This window comes from Dama dama, chromosome 11 (assembly GCF_033118175.1).
Source record: "Dama dama isolate Ldn47 chromosome 11, ASM3311817v1, whole genome shotgun sequence".
NCBI lineage: Eukaryota > Metazoa > Chordata > Mammalia > Artiodactyla > Cervidae > Dama > Dama dama.
In genome coordinates, this window is record NC_083691.1 from 77,461,120 (window position 1) to 77,488,585 (window position 27,466).

Below are 27,466 nucleotides of genomic sequence, written 5' to 3' on the forward strand. Positions count from 1 at the left end.
CTGAATGACCAATCTTATCTACGCGAGTCATGGTCATCAAAGGTTACAACAGCAAAGCCTCTCTTTTTGCCACTGCCTCGGTCAGTCGTGATTTCAGTCATTTCAGTTTTCCCATACCATTCAAAATAATCTCTCAGGTGATGTTCTTCAGTGTCTTCTTTAATGCCACCAACAAAAATCTTTTTCACAGTTGAGTGGGCACCAGGTCTTTGAGAATCTTCTCTTGAGACGGCCCTCTGGTCCCACAACTCCCGTCCACCTTGTGTGGCCTTGCATTCATGGCCACATCCACCTCCTCCACCGTGGCGTATGTGACAAACCCGGAGCCTCTGGAGCGCTTGGTGTTTGGATCCCTCATTACCACAGTTTGTGAGCGTTCCCCATTGCTCACAATGGCTCCTCAGACTCGCATCGGTTGTTTCAAAGCTCAGTCCTCCGATGAAGAGCTTCCGCAGCTGTTCGGGCTCTTTGGGAAACTCTGACTTAGACACGATGACAGTGGAGAGGGGGAGACTTCAACGATGCTTTCATGGCGGCGTCCATGGCAGAAAGGAGTAACCTAACGAACGCATCTCCCTCTTAACTTCTTTTTTTTTTTCCTCTTAATTTCTTAACTAGAAATTTTGTCACAGATTTTGTGACACTGATACACAGTGTCTGAAGTAGGAATTAAGCTAAACTTTTAAGTTTTCTCAATCCTCAGAATAACTTTATTCTTTCTGAGTTACTTTCTTTTGCTGCATATTCAGTCTAATATATCCTTGAGTCTTTCACCATGGATCTCTTAAACCTAAAGTTCATTATTATTGATACTGTTTAAATATTCTAATGGAATTTTGATTTAACTGAAATGAGTGTACAGTTAGTGTATACTTATTTTAAGATTCCAAAACTCCATATATTGCCTTTTTTTAGTTGTTTTTATTTAAGTAAAAACATCTAACCAGTTAGCTAAATATAATGCAGTATAAATATAAAGATATACCCCTGCTGTAGTTTTAATATACCATATGCATTTATCTAGTTGGTTTCATTCTGTTAATTCAAAAGGTTTTAGTTACTTTTGTGTAGAAATGCTTGGCAAAATGTGAATACTTTGAAAACTGAATTCAAGACTACAATTTTAGAAAACAACTAGTAAGCTTTTCTATATTACGTTGTTGATCTTAAATACTCAGATTGTACTTTCTGTAAATTTTCACTTAGCAGAGTAGTCAACCTATTGTATATGCTTGTTGGGATGTAGCCAGTAATTACAATACATCATAATTTCTAAGCTTCCTTTAAAGAAAAATATATGCATTATATACTGAATGATAGAGTCTGTCTTTTCTTAGTTAAGATACAAATATTAGTGTCATATCTTTTTTTCTTGTTTTCTCAGAATTTAACTTGAAAGGTTAAGTTTTTGGTATTGTCTCTTCAGTTTAATTGAAGGGCTAGTTCATGCTCCCATAACTTCTAAACACAAGCATAATTTCTTCTTGGGTTTTCTTTCTTTTTTTTTTTTCTGATTGTTTAGAAACCTCTAAAGTAGCACAGAATATTCTGAGCTTTAATATCATGTTCATTCCTAGTTATGTGTTCTGTATTTCTTTACATGAAGCTTTATATACATAAAAGGTCTTGAGTGATAGTTCAGTTATGCCCCACCTTTTTTGTGACTTGTTTATACACAACAGAGTGTGGATTATAGTTTCAGTTGGATGTTTATAGCCAGGCAGTTTTATTTCAGAAAAGTAAGTGACTGAAAAGTGTAGTTACTTCTCTTTGGGTAACATCTTTTCATTCACTGACAGTTATTGTGAACAAGTGAAATAAAACTGTTAATCAGTCAAACAAATGTTGCTTAGTTTACTTGTTAGATATCTGTATATTTGAAAATTGTATGTTTTTGTATAAGTCCTGTCGTAGCCAAATAATTTGATCTCCTAATTTTAGAATTATAGGCTATATTCACTTTAATGCTATTGTGTTGAAATGTTAACCATAGTAACCACCCACTTATAGATTAAAGATTGCTTTAAAATGAATCTTTTGCTCCCCTCAATCTAAATTATACCCCTGGTTTATTTGGACTTTAACGCACATTTTACAGTTTATTTTGCAACTGGGATCTTTTGACAAACAAATTCAGAAGAGCTGTGTTCTGTTTTTATTGGCATGAAAATAATTTATTGACTTTAGAGAGCTAGTATGAAAAAATCATTGTAAAAGGAAGCCCTTTCTTTTACCATCCACTGGAATTAAGTAGTAGTTTCCAAAACTGTCCCTTATTTTTTTAAAGATTAGAAGAGTGATACCATCTGCTTACTTGGTCAGTATGTATCTCTGTAGAGTGGTATACTGGGTGAATATTAAAAGAAGCAGAAATATGGGGGGGTTGGGGCTTTGCTTCAGGGCTTCCCCCCCCCCCCCCCCCGCCTTTTTGCCATTTCAGAATAATGTCATCTCATTTTTTGTTTTCCTTCATAGATGCATTTAATATTTTCCTGACGGCAAAAAAGCAAAACATTGTGTTTGACAATGAAGCTTATGCCAGGCTTATAAACTTACTTTTGATGAAGGATAATTCTATGCAAGCAATGCAAGTGAAAGATTTGTAAGTATCAGTTCATTTATTAAACTTCACACTCAAAAAAGAAAAACCTATCATTAGGATTTTTCTATTGATGTATTATAGTAGCAGCTGCTTAATTTTCAACTACCCATAAAAATTATATGAAATGCTTTTCTAATTTTAAGGGGGTTTTTAAACTACAAAAAATAGAACTTTTATTTGTCCTGCACACTGCAGTATATTTTATTTTACCTTATAGAACCTCACAACTCATGTATGCTATTCATATACAGAAAAGTAGTTTGGTTTTTTTAGGGGGAGGGTTCTATTTTGTTTTATAGGTATCTCTTTTGTTTCTTGTTCAGCAGCTCGATCTGTGTACGTTTTATGGTGGAAGCAGCCTAATATATGAAGGCATCAAGGATTTTGAAATTAGGCAAGGCTTTGAATCGTACTTGAAAGCCCTTTGGAAAATTTCTTCCTATCTCTGAACCTCAGTTTTTCTTCTCTGTAATGAAATGATAATAAATCTTATATTAATTGTTTCTTCTAGGCATTGAAAGACATAGGGTGAAGTAGGAAAAAATATGTGGTACTCAGCACATTTTAAATACCCTTTCTCTGTCCCTTGTTGTTATGTAACCTGTTTTGTGATGGTGTAAGTGGTAATGGTTTTGTCTCTCTGGCTAGTTCCCTAGAGTAAAATACTTTTAAAATCAGAACAAGAGTAAAGCTTTCTTCCTTGATGTGTTAGTTAACTGACTCAGTTGTCTTATTCCCAAGGAATTAACTTCAGAAGTTAAGTAAATAATCAGACAGGGCTGAGAAAGGAGTGGATCAAGGTTACCTGCTCTGGAATGTAGACCTGTCCTGTTAATGAGTCAGTAGCTTTATTTTTCAATGGCAAAAGTCAGTGTTTTCCTTATATATTGTAAGTTTTGAAATGATGTTTCCTGGCTAATTTTTGGCCTTCAAAATTTTTAAGTTGCAGTACTTTTGGAATATTAGGATCCTGAATAGAAGACGGATATTTGCCATTCTTGGAGTTCACTGGAAAACCTGATGTTAACATTAGTGTTATGTTAAAGTTATGCACCATAGGGCCATATTTACTGTTTATGTTTCGATACATTTTGAAAAATATGTTGTGTGTGATTGTACTTGTCTATGGAAATGTATCTATTTCTCTGTATATACACACATGCTTTGTGTGTGTGTGTGTATATATTCATAATATATACATATAAGTGCTACATATATGGATATACCCATACATCATATATATCTATGATCTTGAATCATTTGTATATCTTGATATTGAACAGTCACACTAAGTTTAGATTCTTAATGCGTTATGTCTCATTTGTGTGTTTACTCAGTTGCTGTTAATAATTAAATTATCTAAGGAATACTCAGTTAATATCCTCAATTAGTGACTTGAAAAATTTGACATTGAACAGCTTCCTGTCATCTACAACCATTGAAGTCATCCAGGAAGTGCAGATTTTTTCCTAAAGTTACTTTTCTCAAAGAAGTGTTGTCTAAACACTATCCTCAATTATCAGAGGTATTTTTTTTTTTTTTTTTTTTTAATCAGAGGTATTTTTGAGGCAGCAGGGATTTGGGAGGAAGCGGCAGCAGGAAAAAAGGGGGACATTTTGTGTTGAGAATTGGGTATTGAGAATTTTGTGTTGAGATTATCTGAGGAGATGGAAACAAAGAAAGCAAACTTTTTCAAAAGTCTCTTAAGCGTGAAGTTGGCCACAAAGGCCTCTGAAATACTTCCAGAAGCACAGATTATAATTCTTTCATTTTAACTTGGCTACTTCTTGAATGGTGAACCTCACATTCTGGTAGCACAGATTCCTGTCCACCCACCCCAGAAGTTCTGACTCACCTGATCTAGGGTAGGGCCCAAGAATCTGCATTTTACTAGACATCCAGGTGATTCAAGAATCTTGTGTCTTAAACATTTTGATCATGTGCCATTCTTAGTGAGCTGCACCACTGTATGATATGTGAGTATATTATAAAACATATTCCAAAAATAGAAATTTTTCAGAGGATAAGATTTAAAAATAGAAACAAACGTTTTCTTGCCTCACCCTAGAGCATTCTCACAGTGTGCATACCTCTTACTAAAGTCCCCTGGTCTAGAATAGTTTTTCAAATTGCATTTGTAACCAGTTAGTAGATGATGAATTCTATTCAATGGGGCAGAATCAACATCTTTTTTAATGAATAGAAAACATCAAAGCACTCCATGTAGTAAAGATATTTTGTGAATATTTGCTCTCTGTTGCGTGTGCGTATGTATATTAGTGTGCTGGTTTGTAGTGTAGCACATCATTTTTTACCATGTCTGACTGAGAATCTTAATCAAACAAGTGTAAAAGCTGTTGACCCAGAAGGTACAACCCATCTATTTCTACTTATGTCCACAGCCTGTAAAATGCAGGTTTATCTTCTTTCCTCCCGTCCCTCTCTAGATCTTCACGAATCCTTGCTGTACTCCTGAGGTCACTTTCATCTTCGCTGTATTACTGTTTTGGGAGTGTTTTGTAGATGCCTTCCCCATGTAGTTGTGTGAGCCAAAGAGAATCCTAGGTGCAAAGCTTTCGAATGCCCAGAGGCACTTAATCTGGGAATCTGTGCACATCCTTTTCCTTGAACCAACAAAATGTTGTATCTAATTATGAAGAATTGTATCTTGGGTTAGATTTGCATTGGGTAGTTTTGAAAATACCTCTGGACTGGGAATTCAGAAGTGGAAGTTAGAGTTCCAGTTCTCTCTTACCAAAGGAACGTCCTGTAACCTCCCTCGATCTGTTTCCTGGTTTATTACCAACATTCCACTAGGTCATCTTTTCCACTTGCAGCTCTGCATCAGTGATCAGAATGAAAAAGAATTGTTGCTTTTTTTTTTTTTAAGAGCCATCATTATTTTAATACGGTATGACCAAAGGAGCCACTGTAGCAGTGGCTGTCCCCCTAGGATTATTTTGGCAGTATTACTCTCACATAACGCCATAAATAGCAGTCTGTTATAGTTACCTACATGGGGCCACTTGTTCGTTCTTGAGAGCAGTTGTTTCCCCTTTGAACTAATGTAGTCATTGTTTTTGCTGTACTTTTGCTGTCTCTAATGTGTTACAGATTCACTTGACTACTTACTAATGAGATTTCTTCAGTTTGGTTAAGAATAGGTTATTTAACCTTCCCGACAAGTAATGGAACCTCAAAAGTAACAAATGCCTTTAAAATTTTTGAAAGAATGATGCTCTTTCATTTTTAGTTAGAAATACATTTCTACATGTTTCAAAATAAAAATTTAGGTATAGTGAATTGTTTCAGAGGAGGGGAACTACTTATTCATAAAACAGGAAGGGTTATATAAATTGTTCTTGTAGATCTTTGTTAACACTGAACTGTATAGTTAGGAAATTTGAGAATCATGTGGTGATAGCTCTGCTTTATCTTTGGAGAATAGCACTTTATTTTCTTTTGTTCCTACTAGCTTTTTTATTCTGTCTAAAAATAATGTTAAATCAATCACTGATGCTTTTTACTGGATTGGCCAGTTTTTGTTATCCAAAGTAAGATAAATTCTGATCACTGCCTAATGCCCCATGTGCGTGTTATGTAAGTACAATCCATAAACCAGTCATTGCTCTGAAATCTCTAAGATGAAACTTTCCCTGTAATATTATCTTCTTTGGTTAAGACAGATTAACTTCTGCAGTTGATTGTAAGTTAAAAGATTGATACCCCTTTCTCTCTGTGATTTTTTTCCCCCCTTTATTTTGGCAGCTCTAAAAATGAAAATGTCTAGAATTCTGTGCTGTCCAATTCAGTAGCCACTAGCTATAACTGCCCACTTAAATTTAAATTACTAAAATTAAATATAATTAAAGTTTCCATTCCTCCACCACAGTAGCCAGGTAGCCACATGTAGCTTGTGGCTACCCTATTGGGTGACATGGATAAAAAATATTCTCATCATCACAGTAAGTTTGATTTGACATCTCTGTACTAGATTTTTGTCCAAAAGGAAAGATCAGAATTAAGAATCAGAGGTAAACTTCTCTTATTTTATTGTATTAGTGAATCCATCGCAAAGTTACCAGTACCCCTTGTAGTTTTTCTCCCTTTGTCAGTTTGAAACATTTTGGTTGTGGTTGGTCAGTTTCCATATGTAAAACATGTATGTATTCAGCGTATAATAGACCTGGGGAGAGTTTTCTTCCTATTTATCCCCAATTTCAAATTTGTATTGAATACATACCTTCTTGAGATAGGAAGAAATTATTAAAAGAAAAATATTCTGTGTTTTGAGATTTTTCAAAAGGTTTGACATCAAGTGTGGTGTTAGAAGTTTTGTTACCTTGTGGTTTTAATGAATTTTAGTTAATATTTTCAAGTAAGTATCGTATAATACATGTAATAATGTTGGCATAAGAAGTGAGCTTAATTTTAATAGTGTCTCCTTGTTTATTTAATCATGCTAGAGATTGAGAACGTAAATCCTTTATTTTCTGCAGTTTATAGTCTCATGCACGAGTTGTTGACTTAAGCGCTTTGACAGATGGGACAAAGGAAACAAGTCGAACTGAGCAGTGGGTGCTTTGGTGGGATTAAGAGGATCGTCGGAATAAGAAAATCCTGCACCCGGGAACTGCGGGGGGGAACCCCAGAGGCTGGAAGTGACTGAGAGGATGGGCACATCACGGTGTTTTGGAGGATTTTCTTGGGATTGATGAGAATAATTTAGCAGTGACCCTGCTTTTCTCGCAATCTGCTCAGCTTAGATGTTCATGTCGGCAGGCCAAGGTTGTTAGCAGCCAGACCATCACTGTGCTTGAGAAGGCAAATGGCAATTGCTTTTGCTCCTTCTGACCTTTGGAGATTTCCTAATCGGGAGATGAACCCCAGGGCATTAAGGATGCTGAAATTTCAACACAGGAGATAGACACACAGTGTAGCAAACAGATCATCTCTGGCTAGGGCTTTTTTTCTTCTTTTTAATAAATCATGTAGGTTTTAGTCAAAAGCAAGTTTTTGCTCTTGAGTTTTAAAAAGTTGGGGGATTTCAAATTTAAGGCTGGGACAAGATTGTGTGAAATTTTACATTTTACTGTAACCATGGTTTTAGTTCTGCAGTAAGTTCACCTTTAAAAACTATGTATCTAGATGACAGAAAATTGAAAATTAATCAACTGAATGAGATGGTGTTAGTAATACGCCTTAGTTTATATTTAAAATATAAAGTGCTGAAAATAAATGCTCATTTTTGTTGCCGAAAGACTAGTTTTACATTTTATAAATTATGGTGAGTGTAGGGAAAAAAGGGAAAAGTGTCCCGCTTGGGATACAGCAGAACAATGCAGGGCATGCAGTTATTTTAGTCATCTAATATGTCAGCATTCAAGAATCCGAACCGATTGTTTAAAAAAACCTTGTACTTTGTTTCTTTTGTTGCTCATTTCCAACTTTGTCATCTGTCAGAATGCAAAAAAAAATTATCCTTCTATAACCATTGACAGGATAACACAAAAGCTGTCTCCAGGTCGATATTTTGCAGCAATATTTTTAACATACGAACAGTAGTTTTTATAATTTCACCTTGGTGCTCAACCATTTATTATCGTATCAGAAGCATGTCAGTAATTCCTTTCTAAATGTCTGCTTCTTTTAGCGCTGAGACCCACATCAAGGGCTTCACACTGAACGATGCTGCCAACAGCCTCCTCATCATAACGCAAGTTAGGCGGGATTATTTGAAAGGTATGTCACAATGCTTGACCTTTACGTCACATTAATGCCTCTGCAGATTTTTCTTGTAACGCCCTTCGAATACTTGGATAAAGGAGTCCATTTAGCAAATTACCTGCTTATCAAGAGCCTTTTGTGGTAGCTGAGAGACGTAAATTACTGTACATGCATTTATAATACAGCTTGAATATGAATGTACTTGTCATTTGACCACTTAGTCCAGTTTCCATTCCATTTAACACAAGATGGGTTTTCTTAAGATGAATCACAGCTCTTCAGACATGCAAAATTTGTGTTCCAGAACGAGAGAAAGTACAGGCTTTCAAGTGCGTTAAAATTCACAGCACAAGTCATTTTTTTGCTTTGGAAATTAACATACTTTAGAGCATCTGAAACAATTCCCAGCGGTTGTTTCTTGCATATTGTGTTGGTTGTGTGTGAGATAGCAAATGAGTTAAATTGAGTGTTAAATGTGTGGGATTGTGCACCAAATGATTATAATATTGATTTTTAAAACTTAATCTAATACTTTTTTAATAGTTCATAATACCAACAGCAGTAAGATACCATATTTATTTGGAGTTTGGAGTTTTTAAATGAATATTAAGAGGATAACACCAAAGAAATTGGAGATGACTTTTAGGGAGGATTGGGACATGGGGCTGTTTGCTTGGCAGAGGCTTTTTATGGGTTTGCAGAGGGATGGATATGGATGGGATGGGCTTATGAATGAGCTCCCAAGGGGGAAAAATGGTGAAGCTCTTCAATTTAGATAAGCATCTGTTCACATTTAATTTTACATTTGAGTCTTAGTCAATACAATAACACCACAGTTTTTGCCGATATAGCAAAACCTTCTTAGGAACTCTTTAAGGAAGGTTGAAACAACTTTCTAACTGTTAAATATGTGTATTACCTAGTTTTTTCCTCAGTCTTTGAGAATGGTGTTATTCCTCACTTGCATGCTTATAATAGAATTTCACATCTCTGAAAGTTGCTGTCTAATTGTGCAACTTTAATGTTACCTGTAATGCCTAGAGGTACTGGACTATAGATGTCTTCCTAATTAGTGAGGACTGAATATGTAAGGGATGATTTCTGCCTTCGCAGAATTGCTGCTTCAGTGTTACATAGGCGGGACCAGCACATTAAACAGCCCAGCCTTTAGTCATAACGGAGTGTTGTAAGGTTTGCTGTTAAAACTCTAAAAGCTTTCTTTTTCAGTAGCAAAGGCTTTTGGGCAAGTTGCATTTTAAATGCAGAAATGATAAACAAGTTTTTTCTACTTTTTGTATTTTTCTTTTATTTTTTGGCCATTACACACAACTAAGAGTTGTGGACTCTTAGTTCCCCAACCAGGGATCGAACCCCATGCCTGCTGCAGTGAGAGTGTGGAGTCTTAACCACTGGACCACCAGGGAAGTCCCTGATAAACAATTTTAAAACATCAAAAAATTAAATTTGCTCCCCATATCAATAAGCTAATTTTTATAAAAAGTTTATATTTCTGTAGACATGGAGATCAGGATAAAATACTTTTTTTAATTTCAAGGGGTTGCTTTTTGAGCTGACTCAAAAAAGCTGCTTTTTAATTGACTGCTACCGTACTTGTATGTTAGGTTATCCTGTGAAAACAACAAGACACTGATATAATTTCACATCTGTTTTCATCGATTCAGTTGGAGACTGACTGAGTGCAGAAGCCATGAGCCCACTTTCTGTGCCTCTCAGCGACTGATAACCTCTGGTGGTCGTTGTCGAGGGCGGAACGGTGTTGGCGCTATCCATATTACCTTATTTTTGCTCCATGGCTGACTAGAGCTCCCAATTAAAAAAAAAATTTTTTTCAGGTTTCTTTTTCTCAGTTCCATCTAAAGCAGGAAGAAAAATAAAGCCAATTCAGTCTTAATCTAATTTAACTAGCTTATGCTGTTGTGGAATATTAATAGCTGATACATCACAACTTGGCAATATAACGAGTATTACTCAGGGCGGAGGGTGTGGGTGGGAACCACTTTTGATGTCTCATAAGTCATGAACTGTACAGAAGGCAAATTCTGTATGGGAATATGATTTCAGTCCCAAGGTCCCCTGCTTCCTTTGGGTAGACATAAGGTGATCTGTTCTCTCAATCCTCCACTCTTTGACACACACGTGTACCCATAGATGCAGGCTCCAGTGTGGTTAAGTTCTTGGGTTGGTGTCTAACAGTATGACCTTAAAAAAATTAAGGAAATTGTTTAAATTATCTGTACCTTAGTTTCCCACATATAAATTTGGTACCTCAGAAGGTTAGTTGTGAGTGTGACTGCTTAATCGGTGTCTGGAGTGTAGTAAGTGCTCAACATACGTAATAAAAGCTGATAAATGCTAGTTACTATCATCAACATCATTATCTTACCTGTTATTTGATCTACTTGTAGGAAAATCCTTCTTAGCTGACAGTATTGCCGGCTAATATGAATATTCCAAAGTTGACTATCTGTGTATGACCACCAGTTAAGATTTTATCAAACTTATTTTCTATAGATAAAATTTTTTATTTCCTGTATGTTCATATGTATCTGTAAAATTTTATTGAATATACCTTTTAACCTTTTTTTCCCTTTTCCCCATTTGAGAATCACTGATTAAAGTATAGATTTGGAGTAATAATAAATTTTTTACTCAGTAATAAGTACTAAATTCATGATGTCTTTTATCGTATCACTTTTAATAGCATGTTTAATTATTACCCTTTCCCTATTCTTCTGTTAATGATGGACTGTTCTTATTTGGAAAGCTGCTTTGAGAGTCTTAATTTTGTGTGGGTTGCGTTGCCTTAATTGCTAGAAAGCCATGAAGTTTTCTTTGGTAGCAGTGATTGTTATGTTAAGTATTACATGTTCCCTCCAGTCCATCACTGTATTTAGTATAATGATTTTGCTACTCTGGCACTTAAGTCGGTAACTCAGAAGGATATTCCATATTTATCCATAATCAAATACTTGTAAGTTTGATATTAAAAGAAAGAAACTCGCGTGGAGAATCTCCCTGGGAACGTGATGAGCTTTCTTTTCTCTGAAAAATCAGTGCAAGAAAATATCTGCATGGTATTTTATCATGTAAAATAAATTTGTCGCTGTGTGAGCTGAATGTTCCAGGTTGGCTGTTCATCTTGTATGATCAAACCTTTTTGGATTAGAAAGAGATACTATTTTCAAGAAAGAATCTTTGGGCTATTAGAAGATTATGATAGTCATGAATCTTTTGAGTGTAATAAAATCTGGGGAAGTGTGAATGCCGGTAAAAGTTACATAGTTTTGGAAAGTCTTTAATTTTTTAAATTCTTCCTTATTTATATTTCTCTGAACTTGTCAACTTCCTTGAAATTAGTCCCTAAATGTTGTCCCTGAATAGAACCTGCTTTCTATCAGTAACATTTGCATTCTCTGTGTGACTTAAAGAAGAAATTTCTCTGTCTCTGATGTAGTCAAATAATTTTTTTTCAGGTTTCACATAAAATATTAATATTTTCTATAATATAGAATAAAAGTATTCATAGCTTTTTGTGTATAGTCATTTGGTGCTCATATTTAAAAGCTAGTTCTCAAAATGCATTGTCAGTACATTTCATATAAGAAAAACTCTGTCGCCTGCTTTTCTATTGTAGACGCTCTGACAACTCTAAAAACAGCCTTAGATCTGGACCAGATACCTTCTAGATTAGCAGTGACCCGCCTTATTCAGGCATGTGCCTTGAAGGGTGATACAGAAAGCATACATGACATTCAGAAGTTGGTAAATGGACTCGAGGATTCAATTGGACTTTCCCGTATGGTTTTCATCAATAACATTGCTTTAGCACAAATAAAGAAGTGAGTATCTTCAAACATTTCCTCCACTGTACACACTGGAAGAAACATTATCTCAAATGCCACCTTTTAAAAACTAGGCAGGCTATTAGAAATCACATCAACTGTAGAGAAAATAATGGTGCTAGTTGCTGCCTATTTTATAATTGTCAGGGAATAATTTTGTGTTACAAAATATGTTTTAGCTGTAAATTGGATCGTAAACAACATTGATCAAAATTTTCAAATTCTTAAAATTTGCCCCATGGTTGGTAACTTTTCTCATTCATACATGCCAGGCACTTGTTGAAACACTTTTTTACGAAAGTGAAAAATAAGTTCATTTGAATGTCAGCAACATTTGAAGGTGACACTCTGCCAGAACATCATGAAATGGGGGGCCCAACAAACTTGTTAAAAATATGCATTTCTGTTTTGTCCATCCTCCTATTCATCCACCCCTGTCAATACACACCCACACAAAGGGAGGTATTTACAGGTGATTCTCTTACCACCATTTCTAGATTCCTTATTGAGAATCACTATTCTAGAAATAAATTGAAATAACTTGATTTTTATTAGCCTCACTGGTGAAGTTAAAGATTCATGGGGGTAATTATGGAATTGACATTCTTCATGCTTTTAGGGGAAAAAATGTTATTTAGCAATTAATCTTACGTACATGTAATGGGTTGTTACTAAAATGTCTTATTGGCTTTTACAGGGTTTTTTGTTTTTTCCTCTTTGTTTGGACAGAAGTTGTTTTGTTTTTCCCCCTTTTAAAACTGTTTCCCCATATAGAACTTTTAACTTTCCCTTTGGTAAGAAAATTTGATTATTATTTTAAGTTAGAAGATTCCAGAAAATTATTCAAGAAAGATCTGGATGAATTTTTAAATGTTACCATATAGTCAGAGTTTTATATGATGTGGAGATGTTTTTATTCGCTATCAAATATAATTATTAAATCTCTAAAACCCTTAAAAAAAACTTATTGTAATGGGGTTCATTTTTAGAGAATTCTTGTTTGAGGTGATAATTCCAACATAAAATGGATTATTTGGATTTGGAGTACCATAGCATAACTGTGAAGTGTCAGTTAAAGAGCACCTTAACCAAAAAGTCGTAAAGATAATTTTCGTCATAAGTTGTTTAACAAGGCCATGTAACTGACTTTTTAAGAATGAAGTATGAAGATACTTTGTTCAGAGAACTTTGATATAAATTGAATATTTTTCAAATGTTGTATGTTACCTGACAAGAACAAATTGTTGTGACTGTGGGTTGAGAGACATGAAAATGTACCTTTTGCAGACATCATCAGCATTTTTAAGAATCCTGAGATTAACATTATCTTTACTTCATGCAGTCGTGACCAGTTGTAGATTATAATGCCAAAGTTATAAAGTATAAAAGATATCATTTTATATCCAAACAGCTGCAAAAACAAAACTTTGGAATACAATAATTTTTTAAGTTACTGTCTTTAATTCTTCTCTGTGTAGTTGTTTGTTCTTTTCTCTAGAGCAGTGTTTTAAAATAAGCAGCTACTTCAGTTACTTGTTGCAGCATAAAGCACCCAGTGATTGCCTTTGCCAAGTAAATATAATTTGGTTCAGCTTGTATAATGTTTTTTATCTGGTTAATTGTAAATATATTGTCTTTTTTCCCCTAAAGTGCTTGCATGTGTAAATACTAAATTACCTGTACGGAAACTGCCTGCAATATTAATATAAAAGCAAATATTTCTTTATAATTTATTTTACTTTCTTTTATAGTAATAACATAGATATTGCAATAGAAAGCATTGAAAATATGCTTACTTCAGAGAACCAAACTGTGGACCCTCAGTACTTTGGCTTGGCATACTTATTCCGAAAAGTCATAGAGGGACAGTTGGAACCAGCACTTGAAAAGAGTAAGTTAGCTCTTCTGGTCGAAGAGCAAAGAAGCACTTTCCCTAGCCTGTCTGGACTGACTGTCTTTGGTGAGTGAGTTAGTTATACCATTGTTTAAATGAAAGATTTTTCTTACTTGTCATTTTTTTTTCAGTAAGCATCATGGCGGAGAGATTGGCCAATCAGTTTGCAGTTTACAAACCTGTAACTGATCTTTTCCTTCAGCTTGTGGATTCAGGCAAGGTGGATGATGCCAGAGCTCTCCTACAGGTAATGACCCACCACATGTGGAGCAGTGAGGCTTTGTGAAGTGTGTGAAGTCAGCTGAGAAATTACTAGGGTCAGGTATGTGGTGGAAGACCGGAAGTGAAGTGCAACACCGCTAGCACATTTAAATTCAACGAGAATCAAGGTTGCATGACAAGGACTGGATTGTATGTTATAGGTTCCTGGTTTTCTAGATGCCAGATTGGACTAGAAATGTCTTTAGAGTTAAATGGGGGTAGAAGGAGACATGTTTTGCCAAAATGATTTAAAGATAAATGTTTCTGTGCAGATAGGTATCACAAAACAATTCCTTTGATTTCCTAGTTTAATTTTGCTTGCGCTCTAAATGCCATGCATCACCATGGCAACACAGTTTGCAAACAAAAAGTAGGAAATGTTTGCTTTTCAAGTACCACTCCTCTTGAATACTCAAACAGTCTTGGTGCCTTATTCAGGATTTATTAAGAGTCAGATTTGCTTTCTATTCACTTGTGTGTTACAGACACATTAAATGACAAATGCAGGTCTCTGTGGCCCGCACTCTCAGTTAAATTAGCAATCTTCAGGGAAGGAGACAACTGCATTCATGCCATTTTAACAGCACTAAATATAAAGCCGCGCCAAGTGCCGACAGAACAGTGGGTGATCGGAGCTGCCACTGGTAATGTACACAAACAGGCACCGCCAGGGAGCCCCTTCCCAGCAGGTGGCAGTCAGACAGTCACCGTGATCCCGCCAGCGGCTGTGTTTGTGTAGACTCCCTGTGTCAGATTGAGGCTGGGACCAATTTCTGATAGTAAATAGTATTACATTCACTTAAATTTTTGCTAGCTGTGACACATCTTAGGTAGCAGATAGGGAAGGGGAAAGTGAACTCACCTGCTTGTGATCCTGAAAAGTCATCCAGTTTGAGAGTGGAATCCAAGCCATTTGTAAAAGAAATTCCTGAGAAATTTCTCTGTGTTACCAGTTTGGTGAAAAGTGTAAATTGGCACTGCCTCTAAAGCTTTTTTTACTTTTGTTCCTGGAGAGAGAGAAATGCCAATTATTTGGGAATTTTCTTGTTTACCTTTTTTTTTCCTTTAAAAATTTTTTTTGAAACCGAAATGGCAATTTATAATGGGGATTCAAGAATCTTTTCATTGTTCTATCTTCTTGCCTTCTGTGTTAAAAGCTTTGTCTTGAAAAGAATAAATTCTCATGTTTTATCTTTGTACGGTACATACCTAAGTGTACCTACTCAGGTATATGCATGTCTAGCTGAGTATTCATTCAACTGTGACACATTATTACAATAGCTCTTTAGAAAGATGCACTTGGTATTTCATTTACAAACTTTTTCTGAGCCATGGTCATCAAGGCTCTTCTTAGTAGCCCAGGGTGGGAGACACTGGGGATGTGATGACCGCCCTCAGAGCTGCATATACCCACAGCATTCTGTCCAGAGCTCTTTATGACAGCCAAGTGTTGCTGCAACATCATTGTCTTTTCATTTTTATTCCTTCAGTAGACTGGTTTCAGATGGTAAACCCTTTACCCATTCTTTACCTGCCTGTCAAACAGTTAAAGATTATTCTTACTGTAGTGAAGAATACATTATTGACAGATGTCGAAAGCATCCGTTTATAGTGTAAATGTTCTGTGTGTCCCCCAAAGTTCTTTTTATGCTAGTCGTTTTAGTATTGACAATGTTTTAAAGCTTTGAAAGAGCAGTGTGCATTTAGAAACTTAAGAGAATGACATCTGCGATGAATGTAAACTAAAATATTGTCTTGCCATATTTGATTTTACTATAGCATCTAAGATGGGATAGACACTTGATTTATCTGGTCTGTCATATAAACTTTTTTTTTTTGAGTTTAACTTTTGTCTCTTTCTCAAGCACTGGCTGTCTGTTGCAATGAAAGCCTTTTATAAAATAGAGAGATTGAAATCAGTCCTTTTGTATGCATAAGTGTAGGTAATTATACTTTAAAGAGAACTTGCTTTGTACATTTTAATTTTTATAAAGAAACGAGCAGTTATCTCCCTGACACCTTATTAAATGTATAATTAACCTTATGATCCCTAGCTCACTTGTGAATGCTTGGCAGTATAATTGGAGAGGCATAGTGTTTCTTTTTTCCCTCTTTCTTAGCAGTCCTAAACCTTATTCTGTGGTTGTTGAAGCATTAGTTTAATTTTTCCCTTTTCATTTTAAACAAACTTTATACTTGCAGTGCCAAGGACAACATTCACAAAAGCTTGGCAGAGCTTGCACTTGTTTTCTTTTTTTGCTTTGAAAAAGTGGTTGACTATTAGGCCTTCCTGTTAGTAATGATATATTACTATATTATTGTGAACTTTCTTAATTGGAAATATTCACCTTGGTCCCCTTGTTTATCAAAACCGTCACTTACTGAATAATGTTTCGATTTTTAGAGGTGTGGTGCAATTGCTGAACAAATCCCGATTTTCTTGGTGTTCTGTATTAGGAATTCTCAGAGATCAGGAAAGGTAAGGTTCTGTACTTGCTTCCAAGGCAATAATGCTATGAGATAGTCTTGATCAAAGGTATTGAGTATCATAGAAGAGCTTTTTGATTCAGGACCTTTTCTAAAAATGCTATAGATTTATAGATTGAACACTTGCTGGCCTGAACTTGTTTACTTTTTTAGATATTGATGCAAAGTCAATTCTGGCTCCTTGGTTGTATTGGAAATGCAAAACAGGTTCATGCAGTGCATTGAGCCCTAAGAAAGGACCCTTGGGAATGTAAGATACAAATCCCATTGTTTGGGTCACTGGGTGAGTTTCAGAGTGCAGAACCTGAGGGAGATGCCTGCTACAGAGCGCCTCCTGTCGGGTGACCAGGGAGAAAGCATGAGGTTCTTTAGCTTATTTATACTCAAAGTATGTGTGTTTGTCTTATTGATGTTTATTTTTTAAAAAAGAAAAAGAATAAAAGCATATTTCAAAAATGTCCTTTTAGATTTGATTTTACCTCTGAGTGGGCCCCAGAAACTCTGTTCTTAGGTTATTTGGGCACATTATGAAGTTTTAAACTGAGCGCCAATTATAATGTTTGTTTTATGTGAAACATTTAGGTTGTTTCCAACTCCGGAAACTAATTTTCCTTAATTTTCACATAAACACACTTAAAATATTTACCTAATTGCACTTTTCTCTCTGATTCATGTATTTAGTTACAGCAGGCATCATTTAGGAAATACTAAGTTGCCCTTTTTTTCTTTCTTATGAGATAATATAAAATGATGTATATTTACATATAACCTACCACTCATTACCTGTAAATGTTAAATTATCCCTAGATTACTTACAATACTTGATACAGTGTAAATGCTATGTAAATATTTGCTGGCACCCAGCGAATTCAACATTTGCATTTTGGGACTTTGAAGAATTTTTTTTTCTTCTGAATATTTTTGGTCCTGGCGGGGTTGGTTAAATCCACAGACTTGGAATCCACAGGCTACAGAGGGGCTGACCAGACTTAGAGATACAAAAGGGAAATAGTCCATTGAATTGAGAAGGCAGTTCTACTGTACTGTTGTTAAGTTTTTATGATATAGTGTCCATATGTCAGTGTCACATTTCACTGTTCTTTTGAGTTGTGGTGATGTTACCTATATTTAATTTCCTAGGCACCAGCTATGAAGTCTTTGTTAGAATTGATTCCTGAATTAATTGACAAGGAAGAAGCATACACTTGCCTCATGAAAAGTTATGGTAATAAGTCTCGTGTAACTGCATTATTTGATTTAAATATTTGTAGTATAGTCAACAAGTCTTCAGCTCAAAAGCAGTAATCCTAAATATCAGATAATTGCTTATGGTATAAATTATTTATTTAGCCTTAGGATATGTTTTAAAACTATATTTAAGGGGGTTCTCTGATGGCTCAGTGGTAAAGGATTTGCCAGCCAATGCAGAAGACATGGGTTTGATCCCAGATCTGGGAAGATCCCCACATGCCATGGGCGTTAACCCTCTGTGCCACAGCTATTGAGCCTGTACTCTAGAGCCCAGGAGCTGCAGCTGCTGAAGCCCATGTGCCCTAGAGCCTGTGCTCTGCAACACGAGAAGCCACTGCAATGAGAAGCTTATGCACCACCACTGGAGAGTAGCCTCTGCTCGCCACAACTAGAGAAAAGCCCGTGTATCAACAAAGACCCAGCACAGCCAAAAAAGAAGAAAAGAAACCCTGTGTTAAAAAAAAAAAAATCAGAAATTATTCTTAGAGGTTAATGTAAACCATCTCTGAGCATCTTCTGAGGGGGCCCTGATTTGTTGAGTTACAATCCAGGTTCCTGGAAAGACTTAGAAGTCCACTTGGGTGTACATTCTGGGAACCAGTCCTACCCCTCCAAAGGCCTGCCTGCCACCTGAAGTACAGTGTAAAATGGCTATATGTTTAAGACTTCACTTGCCTGTTTGCTCCTTCAGTGGCCCACCTACCTACTCTTGGAAATAGCAAACACCTTAATTAAAAAGTGGGCCCCAAGGTTTCACCTAAAGTCACAGCTCTGAAATTGTAGCCTTTTAAGCAGTTTTCTTCCCTGGTTGCCAGGCGACCACATGTGGAAGGGAACCAGTCTAAAGTTTCCTCAGTAATTAAGATGAATGTCAGCATTTGTAAGTTATGATCAGCTGTCCATCTGACACCGCTGATTTTGTGCACTTGAGCCAAAGGGTAAATAAAGAGTTGCTTTGTGGATTTGATTGTTGGCAGGACACCAGACTTAGCAATCAGAATTCTCCATTTTTATGCCCTTATGAGCAGAACATGATAATATTTCGAAATAGAGCTATAATCATAAACTTTCTTAAGGTTACATTTGCATAATTGGCAGGTATTAGTAATATGTAAGATGAAGTAGTGTAAAACAGCATGAAGTTACTACTAAATTGTGTGACAGTTGGGAGGGAGGAGAGCAGGGAGATCAGGAAGTAAGGAAAGAGAAGATAGGAGAGTTTTGGGAGCAGCTCCCTAGAAGATGGTAGAGCTTGGGTTGAGCCCTTGACAGTGGCAGGAGAAGGCTTTGGTCTCTTAGGGACAGGAGCAAAGGATTTACGGAGGAAACTGACTTCACCCAAACTAAAGATCTGTTCAGCTTCAGTGAGAGGTGTAGAGTCATCCTCAGTCCCTTTAGGGAGATCCTTGATTCCCTAAATCAAGGATCAAGGATCTCACATCTCACATCATCCTGGAGGCTCACCTTGGTGCTGGTAGAGTTGGGATTAATTATTCAGCATCAGTGTAGGGTAGATGTTAACAATCTAATGCAAGATTGAAGAGTCAGATCACCAACAATTCTTAGCAGAGCCTGTATAATTTCAATAGTGAACTTAAAAATATTTGGATATCAGCCACAAGTAGAGAGCCAGCTAAACTTAGCTCCTAGGCTGCTGCATCATCCAATTACATGAAATATTAGTGTAGCTTGTTACACAGAGGTATGTAGTTTTTTAATGTATGTTAATAATGTATATAAATTTGGGGGGATCAGTAGCTAACTGTATGCGTCATTTGCATATTTTAGAATAGGAGAATATATTGAAAGTCTTTTGGTGTTGTTTAGCACCTGATCTTGATGTAGATACAGACTTCCACATTAGTTATTTTACCTGCCCCTCGTCACAAAAGTCGCTGAATTAGCCTGATTTCAAAGTGTGGTTTTAAACAGAAGAAGATTGAATGGTATGTGCTTACTCTGTGATTGAAGTCTTCTGTTTCTGGTCAGTTGAACTAGCATGGGTCTTTTAAAATAGCTGTGTTGTCATTTTCCTTCTCTTTCATAGTGGATAATGCTGAATGAGAGGTGTGGGGAAGGAAGACTGGATTGTAGATCCTGGATATGTTTCTTTTGTTGAAGGTAGTTGAGTATTGGTTTCGTTTAGGATAAAGGAATCCAGGAGTCCATGAATGGCTAAGTGTTTGGCAAAAACAAGAAGATAGGTTGACTTTATCTATGATTAATATCTTTTTTTTCTAGTCTTGGACAATGATGTTGCATCTGCTAAAGCACTATATGAAAGTTTGACTGCAAAGAATGTAAAATTCAATGATCTGTTCCTAAAGCGTTACGCAGTTTTGCTGAAGAATGCTGGAGAGTCGGTCCCTTTCGCTGAACCTCCTGTGAGTATTTCTTAATTAAGGGGGGGGGGGGGGAATACCTCTACAGATTTGTGTATGCTTCATAATAATGTGTGAAAAATAAGGTGAATACTTAATTACATGAGGATTAGATCTCTGTGAAGGACCCTCCAGGGAGGGCTTCAGGAACTAAAGTTATGCTACGGGTCTGGCTGCCGCAGAACACAGCCCTCTGGGACCGAGGTTTAAAATACAAGGTCAATCTCAGACCTTCAGCTGTAGGTATGAATTTATCAAATGTCCTTGGGGCAGTTCTCTCTTCATTTCAACTTGAAATAGGATTTAATGGCCTGTATTTCAATAGCTAAGCATATTATGTCACTGTTAATTACTTGTTCATTTCCATTTTTAAATAAGTTGATTTTTATTTCTTTAGGATTTTTAATTGAAGTATAGCTGACATAGCTAGCATTATATTAATTTCAAGTGTACAAAATAATAATTTGATATTTGTAGATATTACAGAATAATCACCACAGTAAGTCCAGTTAACATTGGCCACCATACATAGTCAAAAATTTTTTTTCATGTGAAAACTTTGAAGATCTGCTCTCTTAGCTGCTATCAAATGTGCAGTACAGTATTATTAACTATATATATATGTATATTATCTCCCCATTGCTTACCCATCTTCCTCCTCCCCAACTCCCACCCCTACCTGCCTCAGGCAACCTTTAGGCAACCACTAATCTAGTCTCTGTATCCATGAGCTTTGTGTTTTTCAGATTCTAGATATAAATGAGATCACACAGTGTTTATCTTTTTCTGTCTGGATTATTTCACTTAGCACAATACTCATCCTTGCTTGTTGCAAATGGCAAGATTGAATTCTTTTTATGGCAGAATAATATTCCTGTGTCTTCCTGTGTCTGTCTGTGTGACATTTTCTTTATCCATTCATCCATCAATGAACATTTGTTTCCTTGTCTTGGCTCCTGTTAACTCTGCAGTGACTATGTGGGGAGCATATATCTTTTTGAATTAATGTTTTCTATTTTTTTGGATAAATACCCAGAAGTGGAATTGCTAGATCATATGTTAGTTTTATTTTGAATTTCTTGAGGAGCCGCCATACAGTTTTACTTAGTGGCTACACCATTAGCAGAAGCAGAAGATATTAAGAAGAGGTGGCAAGAATACACAGAACTGTACAAAAAAGATCTTCACAACCCAGATAATCACGATGGTGTGATCACTCACCTAAAGCCAGACATTCTGGAATGTGAAGTCAAGTGGGCCTTAGGAAGCATCACTATGAACAAAGCTAGTGGAGGTGATGGAATTCCAGTTGAGCTATTTCAAATCCTGAAAGATGATGCTGTGAAAGTGCTGCACTCAATATGCCAACAAATCTGGGAAACTCAGCAGTGGCCACAGGACTGGAAAAGGTCGGTTTTCATTCCAGTCCCAAAGAAAGGCAATCCCAAAGAATGCTCAAACTACCGCACGATTGCACTCATGTCACACGCTAGCAAAGTAATGCTCAAAATTCTCCAAACCAGGCTTCAACAATACGAGATGTTCAAGCTGATTTTAGAAAAGGCAGAGGAACCAGAGATCAAATTGCCAACATCTGCTGGATCATCGAAAAAGCAAGAGCATTCCAGAAAAACATCCATTTCTGCTTTATTGATTATGCCAAAGCCTTTGACTGTGTGGATCACAATAAACTGTGGACAATTGTGAAAGAGATGGGAATACCAGACCGCCTGACCTGCCTCTTGAGAAACCTGTATGCAGGTCAGGAAGCAACAGAACTGGCCATGGAACAACAGACTGGTTCCAAATAGGAAAAGGAGTACGTCGAGGCTGTACTTTGTATTTGACAGTAGTCACCCTGTTTGCTTAACTTATATGCAGAGTACATCATAAGAAACACTGGGCTGGAAGAAGCACAAGCTGGAATCAGGATTGCTGGGAGAAATATCAATAACCTCAGATATGCAGATGACACCACCCTTATGGCAGAAAGTGAAGAGGAACTAAAAAGCCTCTTGATCAAAGTGAAAGAGGAGGGTGAAAAAGTTGGCTTAAAGCGCAACATTCAGAAAACTAAGATCATGGCATCTGGTCCCATCACTTCATGGGAAATAGATGTGGAAACAGTGTCAGACTTTATTTTGGGGGGCTCCAGAATCACTGCAGATGGTGACTGCAGCCATGAAATTAAAAGACGCTTACTCCTTGGAAGGAAAGTTATGACCAACCTAGATAGCATATTAAAAAGCAGAGACATTACTTTGCCAGCAAAGGTCCATCTAGTCAAGGCTATTGATTTTCAGTGGTCATGTGTGGATGTGAGGGTTGGACTGTGAAGAAAGCTGAGTGCCAAAGAATTGATGCTTTTGAACTGTGGTGTTGGAGAAGACTCTTGAGAGTCCCTTGGGTTCAAGGAGATCCAACCAGTCCATCCTAAAGGAGATCAGTCCTGGGTGTTCATTGGAAGGACTGATGCTGAAGCTGAAACTCCAATACTTTGGCCACCTCATTCGAAGAGTAAACTCATTGGAAAAGACCCTGATGCTGGGAGGAGTTGGGAGCAGGAGGGGAAGGGGACGACAGAGGATGAGATGGCTGGATGGCATCACCGACTTGATGAACTTGAGTTTGAGTAAACTCCGGGAGTTGGCGATGGACAGGGAGGCCTGGCATGCTGCAATTCATGGGGTTGCAAAGAGTCGGACACGACTGAGTGACTGAACTGAACTGAACACCATTTATGTTCCCACCAACAGTGCACACGGGCTCCTTTTTCTCCATATCTTCACCAACGCTTGTTATTTCTAGTCAGATTTTTACAATAGCCATTCTAACAGATAGGAAGGGAGATCCATCTCAGGGTGTTTTTTGTTTGCATTTCCCTGATTGGTGATGTTGAACAGCTTTTCATGTACCTCTTGGCCATCTGTAGTTCATTTTTGGAAACATGTCTGTTCAGTTCCATTGTTGCTATTGAGTTATATAAATTCTTTGTATGACAGTTAACCCCCATCAGATATATACATTTGCAAATATTTTCTCCCATTCAGTTGTTGCCTGGGAAATTTTGTTTTACTAGGCTTTGTTTAATAAGAGAAATCATATGTGCAGAATTCCTTCTAACTATTTCACTGAACTGGAAGTCGCTAAAACATGTTTATTTCAAACCTCTTAACCTTCCCAAGGGAGGTTGCAGAGTCTCCCAAGTGTCAACACCTGCATACACGGAGCAGGGGCTCTTGGTGCTTTGATTCTGACTTGGGGGCTGTGGGATAGGTGATTTCATGAAGCAAAGCAGTGCTGAAGCCTTGAGGGAACGGCAGCTGTCATGGGCCCAGCAGTCTGTCCTGCCAGTTTGCAGTACTTTATGATTTCCAAGTTTTGTGCCATCATCTCTTGCTGGTAACTCTTATCTGTAACTTCCCTCCCTTTTTTCTTGTCTACAGGAGAGCTTTGAATTTTATGCAAAGCAGCTAAAGGAGTCAAAGGAAACGCATTTGTGAAGCAAGCCAGCACTATTTTATTTTGTGTGTATTTGTGATTCTGTGTCTAAATGTTATTTTTAAAATGTGTTTTAGAGGACAAAATAAACAAATAAAAAGTGACTTTGTTTATGTACTTTTATTTATTCACAATGTTGATAATGTTCACCATCTTACTGACAATAGCTGTGTATATTAAGTCACTAGACATTTTTGGGTTTTGCCTACACTGTAAATCTGTTATCTTCTTTGAGGCTCCTAGTATATGAGGCCATAGTTTTTCAGGGTTCTTCTCCCCATTGACTTTTCATATCCTCTGCTCTTTTGTTCCTTTAATTGACTTGTCAATATTGTTTATCTGAAAAATTTTGGAGCCAGACGAAATGATGCTCAGTGGGCTTTCTGATGCTTAATATTCTATGAAATAACAATTCTTTACTTACACACCCTGCATACTTCCCAGTTTGTAAAATGTTGGCGCCAGAAGGCATCTGATGTGTCATCAAATCCGTCGCTTGTCATTTCCAGTGAGACACTAAGACTCAAAGAGACTTGCTGGGTTAGGGTGCTCCCTCCATGCCTTCCCTTCTACCACAGTGGCTCCCGCAGACCTCTTTCACTGAAGTCTCCAGATCTGCATCTGAGTCATGAGTTTGATCATGAAGTAGAGCAATGCATTCCGTTCATCAGGGTTTCAGGTGTTCATCAGCATAAGCTCTACCCTACACTGGACTTGTTACTTCATACGCACACCCAATGAATATGTGAATAAGTATATGAAGGAGTGAAATCTTGGTTTGTATTCAGTTTTATCAAAGTTGTCCTCAAAATGGCCTTCATGCCTGTTAATATCTACACTATAAGTCATTACTGTAAAAGAATTGAAGGTGAGTAGTCAAGATAGCCTGTCATCTTACTATGTAATGTCGACCTATTGGGGATTATGGTATTATTTAAAAGTTGAAAATGCTTTAATTGAGACATCCCCATTTGGTGTATTCCTTGTTCATTTGAAATCAGTGATTAGCTACTGTTTTGGTTTCCATGAGGTTGCTTGGTTCCCACCATGTACAAGAAGGGGGACCTTGCCTTGGGAAATAAGCCAGCCTCACGCTGTTTATGCTGCTAACTTGTGTGTTGTTGGGACCAACCGTCCTGCATCTAGGGCCTGCAGATGTCATGAGAAGGGAGGGCTGATGGAGGGAAGCCAAGGAAGGATGTTATGGTGGCACCAACCATACTTTCCTTCATCTGCGTTCTGTAGAACTAGACCTAAGGAATGGGGCTCGGTCAGCGCTGAGTCCCAGCCTCCAGAACTCAGCCCTAAGCTTCCCTTTGTGCACTTTGCAGGTGCAGGACCTATGTGTGTTTTGATGATACCAGATTTGCCATGAGCCTCACTCCATTAGGGAGTCCACTGAAACAGGCTCTGTATTTTGTAGTTATGCCAATCATAGGTTAGTTGAGCTAAATTTTATTAATAGTCATTGAAATAGATCTCTAAGATGAGGACCAACTTTGGGGCAAAATCTGAACTTCCCAGTCATTTTTACAGGAACTTAGAGTACAATCTCATTTACATGAAGTGACTCCAAGCCAGCCTTATATATGGACTCTGGTAGAATGTGGGTCTAGTGCGGAGGAGGTAGATACAGACACCTTGATGAGCTTTTCCTGCTGAATAACATTTCTAGCAAGCTGAACCATTAAATATATTTCATATATTAAAGAACTATCTAGTCACGGATCTGTAGTACTGTATTGGCTTCCCCTTTTAAATGTAAACATTTAGCATATAACCATGTATATTCTAGATAAGCTTATGAATACTTTATGAAAACTTTTAAAATATCTATTAGCAAAGTTGAAATAAATGAGAATATAAATACAGTTATAGCAACACTCAATGGTATCTTTTAGACTCAAATTAGAAGCATATAGGTGATTCTAAAAAGTAAATGTCATAAACCTTGGCAAAGTATAGTGTTTTATAATACAATTGTATGTGTATTTAAGCCTAATATTTTAATGTGAATTGCTTTGAATAAATTGTATTTCAGCGACCTATGGGCTTGTTCATTTTTATCTTATCAAATTTTTATATAACCACTTTAAGCCATTTCAAGGACTTGAGTCTTAAAATTTTTAATTAAAAATTGTGTGGTGTCCTCTGTTGTGGCCAGAATTTCCTTGTCAAATGGTGCACAGGTTGTGCATATGAAGTCACTGCTTATCCGTCTTAAGGATGAGCAGATATTTAAGATCTCCGAGGTCTGTGGTTGGTGAGAATTAGAGTTGGATGTGTGGCAAATGACAAGACAAGGGGGACTTTAAGTGTCAGACGAAGCCTTCTAAAGCTGTATAGAGGCGTGGGCTCCACTCCACCAGGGCTGTGCACACTCCTGTCTTCCTACCTTCCCTCTCCTGCTCCTTGCTTGTGAATCCTCTCAGGATGCGTCAGTGTCCCTGCTCCCAGTAGAAATAATTGTTCGCTCTCCAGGGCCCCCGCAGCTGCTTGAAAGCAGAGCAGATACCAGTCACACAGGGTGTGAACTCCTGAGGGCCGGTGCTTTGTCTCCTGGCCGTGCATCCCCAGCCTAGCACACTCCCCAGATGTCAGTGGTCAGTTTTGTGGGTTCTAGCATGTGTCACACGCCCCTCTTGCCTGATACCCACAGTGAGGTGCTTACAGAAGTTAATTTGCCTGGAATCAGCGATACATGGCAAGGACTCGACACACATGTACTTATTACTAAGAATACAAAAAAAAAAAAAAAGATGCAGTTCAGCTTAGACTCAGTTAAAAATAGAATCTCTAAACTTTAAGAATATATTTTTAAAACATTAATACAAATGTTCCCAGACTGGACAGCTTGCACTATAAAGGTATTTTCTTCCATTTAATCTAATCCCCAGTGTCTGGCATAATCAGCAAATTTTCAAGTTGCAATAAATTATTAAGCTTTATATTGCAAAGTATTCTTCCTGGAACATTTTATTTCTTCAGTCTGTCTGCAATGTGTGTGCTCTGCACACTTTTTCTCACGTCTTCAAGCAAACAATTTTCATTTAATATTTGTATTTTTGACAAACCAACCTTTGTAGAGTTTCTGTAAGTGAAAGCAACATTCCTGAAGTATGGTCAGAGTAACAGCAGCAGGGAGTTACAAAATCATGGTCATTTATCACTTTGCTATTGTGCAATCATATATGTGAGTGTTTCCATCAGAAGCACACCCTGTTTTCAGGCCTGCAGACTTTTACATAACCCACATTATGCAGCTTTAGTATTAATAAGGAAAATGGCTGTATTAGCAAATTGAAAACAGGCACTTACCGGGGGTTTTTTTTTTTTGCATGAAGACAAGCAACATCATCACGTCCAAGTAGAGCAAAAACACTTAACCAGCTTCAGATCTACCACCTTGCACATGCGTTTAGACAGTGGTTGGCACTTGGGATCTTCAAGAGATCAATAACAGATAGATCTCACCAACCCTGCCACTGCCCTGCACTTG

The 27,466-nt window shown here is 37.2% G+C and overlaps 1 protein-coding gene across 1 annotated transcript in view; it reads left to right on the forward strand.

The window, feature by feature from the left end:
- Window positions 1-24,071, forward strand: part of LRPPRC (leucine rich pentatricopeptide repeat containing) — a 99,580-nt gene extending 75,509 nt beyond the window's left edge. The window contains exons 30-38 of the mRNA XM_061155503.1: window positions 2,476-2,602; window positions 8,256-8,344; window positions 11,985-12,189; window positions 13,944-14,083; window positions 14,218-14,333; window positions 16,752-16,826; window positions 17,975-18,059; window positions 20,327-20,469; window positions 23,913-24,071. Coding sequence (XP_061011486.1) covers window positions 2,476-2,602; window positions 8,256-8,344; window positions 11,985-12,189; window positions 13,944-14,083; window positions 14,218-14,333; window positions 16,752-16,826; window positions 17,975-18,059; window positions 20,327-20,469; window positions 23,913-23,969 — 1,037 coding nt within the window. The 3' untranslated portion in view covers window positions 23,970-24,071. The remainder of the gene's footprint in view (window positions 1-2,475; window positions 2,603-8,255; window positions 8,345-11,984; window positions 12,190-13,943; window positions 14,084-14,217; window positions 14,334-16,751; window positions 16,827-17,974; window positions 18,060-20,326; window positions 20,470-23,912) is intronic.
- The last annotated feature ends 3,395 nt before the right edge of the window (window positions 24,072-27,466 follow it).